The 4,538-nt window shown below is 50.6% G+C and overlaps 1 protein-coding gene across 1 annotated transcript; it reads left to right on the forward strand.

Annotated features, from left to right (window-relative positions):
* Nucleotides 1–2,120: 2,120 nt before the first annotated feature.
* Nucleotides 2,121–4,538, forward strand: BC939DRAFT_89060 (uncharacterized protein; the record flags this gene model as incomplete). The annotated part of the gene is made up of 6 exons (XM_051561978.1): nucleotides 2,121–2,312; nucleotides 2,504–2,535; nucleotides 2,698–2,791; nucleotides 2,888–2,944; nucleotides 3,142–3,188; nucleotides 3,293–4,538. Coding segments are annotated over 6 exons (1,668 nt in total), but the record flags the coding sequence as incomplete, so codon positions are not given.

Raw genomic sequence — 4,538 nt, forward strand, 5'->3', positions numbered from 1 at the left:
GCAAAATCAATGGCAATACCGCGTCCACGGTGTCGTGTCCTGCGAGTGATATACTTGCTCCAGTCCTTATGCACCAGGAAGCCAACGCCTGAAGCCGCGGGGGTTTGTGGGGCGCTTCCCCAATGCGTGTCGTATATGTGTGAGAGAGTGTAAATCGTTCCTTGTGTATTGCAAATTTTGGGATCGCCGTTGTAAAAGAGCCTTGAATTGGAATGCCCTTGGTCTCGATCACAAACTTTCCGGTGCTATCTGCTGTGGACTGTTCAAGGAATCTAGCATTAATAGGCGTTGTACGGACATCTCTGCACAAGGCACGGTAGATGTCCGCCTCCGACAGAAACACGGATCCCGAGGAGAGCCTTAGAGAGGGAAAGTCCTGGTATTTGCGCTGATTACTGTTCTTCTGGAGAAAAACTCGATCGCGCCCGTGTTTCCTGGTCGCTGTTGGCCCTCAGCTAATTCGAGATTGTTGTAGCGGCTCCGGCGGCCATTCTGACTGCCGATATCGCTAGCTTTCCTGTGGAATAAAATTGCATGATCCTCGCCTCTCGCACTGACGAACTATGTCCCTTGCTAGGATAGCTAGATCAATAGGATGAGAGACAGAAGCTGAGTACCACGATGAACAAACTCAACCATATTGTTTTAGTGTTCGGTCATACACGAAGTAAAGGGACGATCGTGTCAGTCGCGGTGACTTACGGCCCCCACTGCTGTGAGCCTTGCTGGTCAAGCTTGAGCGCAGACAAGAGTTGATCAGCCTTGTATTTTAGCACCCTTCCTTTACGAGTCGGCCACCAGATAGTCTTGATCGCTATGAACATATGAAAGCCCAAGTCTCATGAAACAGCAATGTCACAGGGCTAGCAATCCTTCGTTGTGTCCACATCCGCTTCGAAAAGCGCGACGAGTCTTCCAGCCAAGTCCACAAGCTACAGTACCCGACTATCATGATCCGATGTACTGATCGCGACCTCTCTGTCAAAACCTCTGTTCAGCAAAATAGGACATCGAAACCTACCGATTAGCAAGCAAATAATAGACCGCAACAAAGAACGACCAAGTCGTAGAAGCAATAACACACATCCATTATCTTCCATCTATGTATTGGTGCCGTGTGGGTGTCAAGTGTCGAGGCTCGAATACTTGTAACATCCGTCATATTGGGTTATGAACTGCTCCTCAGGGCCTTTTAGAGCCCGGGACCTGATCTCAGCGGTACATGACCGACTACTGCATCGGTCAAGCTGTGTCGTGTCCTTGGCGTCGGCCAATCGGAAGTATGCAGTTCCTTTGGACCTTCACGTTGTCGTCCGAAGTTCTGTTGTTGTATCGCTGCTGTAGTAATCAGTGACCGATCAGCTGTAAAGTCAGCCCAGATTCGATGCTGGCTCATGTAGTCTAAGGATTCGATAGATACTGTCTTTTGTTAGACTTCTCGTCATAAAGTCCAACCGCTATGTATTTCAGAATAGCCTCCTAATTCAATTAAACAGGGTTGTGCGCAGAGACCTGTGCTGGTTGATTTATTTGGTTAGACCCTGTCAACTACAGGGGGTTTGCTTAACAAAATATTCATAATTGACAGGGTCTAACCAAATAAATCGACCAGCACAAGTTTCTGGTTGTGCGCATCCGACAAAATACAACCAGTGCAGCGCAGTCCAGCTCTCCATAAGATGAGGGTTTTCATTCTGTAGGAGTTTTGGGTTACATCGGTTAGATTGGAGGAGTTGCTGGACGAGGGAAGGTGGCTATCCGCCTGGATCGCCCGATCCTGATGATCTTCCGTGCTGATTAGTTGAAAGGAGTGGCTGATAGTTTGGTAGTTGGTGGTGTAGAAATAGTTGTAGAACTCTGCCTCAATGAACCGGTAAAAGCCAATATTCGAACAACCAAGCTGTTGTCGATATCCGAACCAAGAAAAGAGACAAGGTTCGGATTTTACAGGCAAACCCTTTTTTTAGCATACTCTGTGTGCTGCTGGATAGTTCTGCTTCTTAAATCTTCTCCCGAATCTGCATGCTCCCGAGTCTGCATGCTCCTTAACGCCTTTCCCGGGTCTGCATGCTCTCAGACCCCTGGTTCTAAGATTGAAATCAAAACGACGCTTCCTTCTCTTCTCCCCTCCTAAGATTGACCATCAAACCCTTCACACCTCGTCTACTATACTTCTATACGGGCACTCGTTCACATACTCACAAACATATACCCACGAGTGCTTTCTTTTATCTCTTAATTATTCTACCGCTCTATCCACAAAGACATATCAACGACACTTTATAATCACCATGAATACTAATAAGGACCAGGTAAGCTTCGTTTCTCGGCGGAAAGTCGATGGTGGTGCCAGTGAAATAGCCCATTCCTGATCCGCTTCAAATCCAGTTTCAGTGGCTCTGGCGACGGGCAATTATTACCCAAGTATGCGCAATGCACTCGGACCACGCATTCGGCCGCTGACTTTGTACCGCATTTACATTTACAAATATCTCAAACCTAGATGCTCGACAGCGTTTGTCTGACCAACGAAAAGTATGTTTTGAGCACACAGTGGCACAAACATTCCACAGAACCCAACCCTGGCGCAAACACTCAAGCCCACTCGCAACGACAGACACTGGCACATTCCAACACCTGCGGCAATCGCCCCTCGTAAACTATAAACTAACATGCTGGTTATTTTGCGGGTTTTAGGAACAAGACCAGTGTCGCAGGCACTACAAGCAGCGTCCTCAGTGCCAACAACAGAGAGAGAGCTTATGTCCCTGAAACGGCTTTGACCTCACCTGTAAGTAGACCATCCATTGCTCGAAAAAAAAAAAAGTGATCAGAGAACACGCATTCACTGACCACATCAAATCCTGAAATACGCATGATATTTCAGGAGGCTCGAGATAATACTGTGTCAATCGAGCCCGTTGTTGCCAGCAGTGGCGATCAGGTAATTATAAACTGTAACACGGCCCTGTCTGTGTGCATGACAGGATGCAGTTTTGTAATCCCCTCCTGCTCACGGCGAAATCTTTGCATTGCAGGACACTAAACCCTGAATCCCTGAACTTTAATCTGAATCTCAGCACTTCGACATGGACCATCTGTTGACATCTAACCATTTTCTGTACTCTTAAAATTCCTTAGGACTACTTTAACACAATAATTGCTGATCAAGGATATGCTGATCAAGGGTATGCTAAATACTATGCATCGTACTATGTGGTAAATAGCTAGCAATTGTTTGGCAACTGCATGGACTAGGGTCTTAACGCTGCTATATACTTACCTGTAATAGCGGCGCTGCCACTCCCTCGTCCATTGCCGCCTCTGAGGCGCCTTCAGAAAGCACCCTCTACTCCGACAAGGGCCAGGACGACTCCGGCAAGGATCGAGACGATGTGGACAAGGCCCTCGCAGCCCCGACTGACTACTGGCACAAGACGCTGGCCGGTGCACCCGTGCTGCTGGAGCTGCCCACAGATCGTCCGCGCTTTGGCAAGCAGCCGGTTGCCGACGCTCATCACCGCTTCCGAATCGACAAAACACTGAAGCGCGCTCTCAAGAACCTGAGCGACAACAGTATCGTGAACCTACCGACAACCCTGTTGGCTGCATGGGCCCTGGTGATGTCGCGCCTCACCAACCAAGACGACATCCTCATTGCCATCCCTGGCGACAACATCGGCAGTGCCCTGCCGCTGCGCATCCATGTTGCTGGAGACGTGAACACTGTCGACATGCTCGAACGCGTTCGCAAGGCTCTCCTTGATGCGCGTGCACACCAGGACACCCCCCTCCAGACGATCATCGACATCGTGCAGCCCCAGCATACGAACGGCCATGTGAACGGCCATGCACAGTCGTTCCAGCTGCTATTCCGCTGGCATGATGGAGATCTCTGGCAGGCCCCAGCCGAGACTCACTCTCCTCAACCCGAGCTCGGACTCCATTTGCAGGAAGAGGGAGACGAGATCGCTGGAGAGCTGCACTACTCTGCGTCGCTTTACGACGCCGAGACAGTTGAAAGACATGCCGGCTACCTGGTCACCATCCTCCAGGCAATGACGGCCAAGGCCACCGAGCCTGTTGCTGCAATCGACATTCTCTCGCAGGCCGAGCGGACACTCCTGCTCGACACATGGAACAGTTCGACCGCCGTATACCCCGACCAGCAGTGCATCCACCACCTGTTCGAGAATCAGGTCGCCCACACTCCCGATGCTATTGCCGTTGTCTTTGAGGACCAAGCCATGACCTATGGGGAACTCAATGCTCAGTCCAACCGGCTTGCGCACCAGCTCATCGACCTCGGGGTCGCGCCTGACAGCCTTGTTGGCCTCTGCGTCGAGCGTTCACCTGCGATGGTTGTTGGGATCCTTGGTGTCCTTAAGGCTGGCGGTGCATATGTGCCACTGGATCCTTCGCATGCCAGTGAACGTCTCCTGACCATCCTCGACGACGCCTCACCGGCGGTTCTTTTGGCTGACAAGACCGGCCGCAGTGCCATCGGCGAAGAAGCACTTCGATCGCTGACTGTGGTC

Source organism: Gamsiella multidivaricata (genome assembly GCF_025024155.1).
Source record: "Gamsiella multidivaricata strain RSA 2152 chromosome Unknown BC939scaffold_179, whole genome shotgun sequence".
Taxonomy (NCBI): Eukaryota; Fungi; Mortierellomycota; class Mortierellomycetes; order Mortierellales; family Mortierellaceae; genus Gamsiella; species Gamsiella multidivaricata.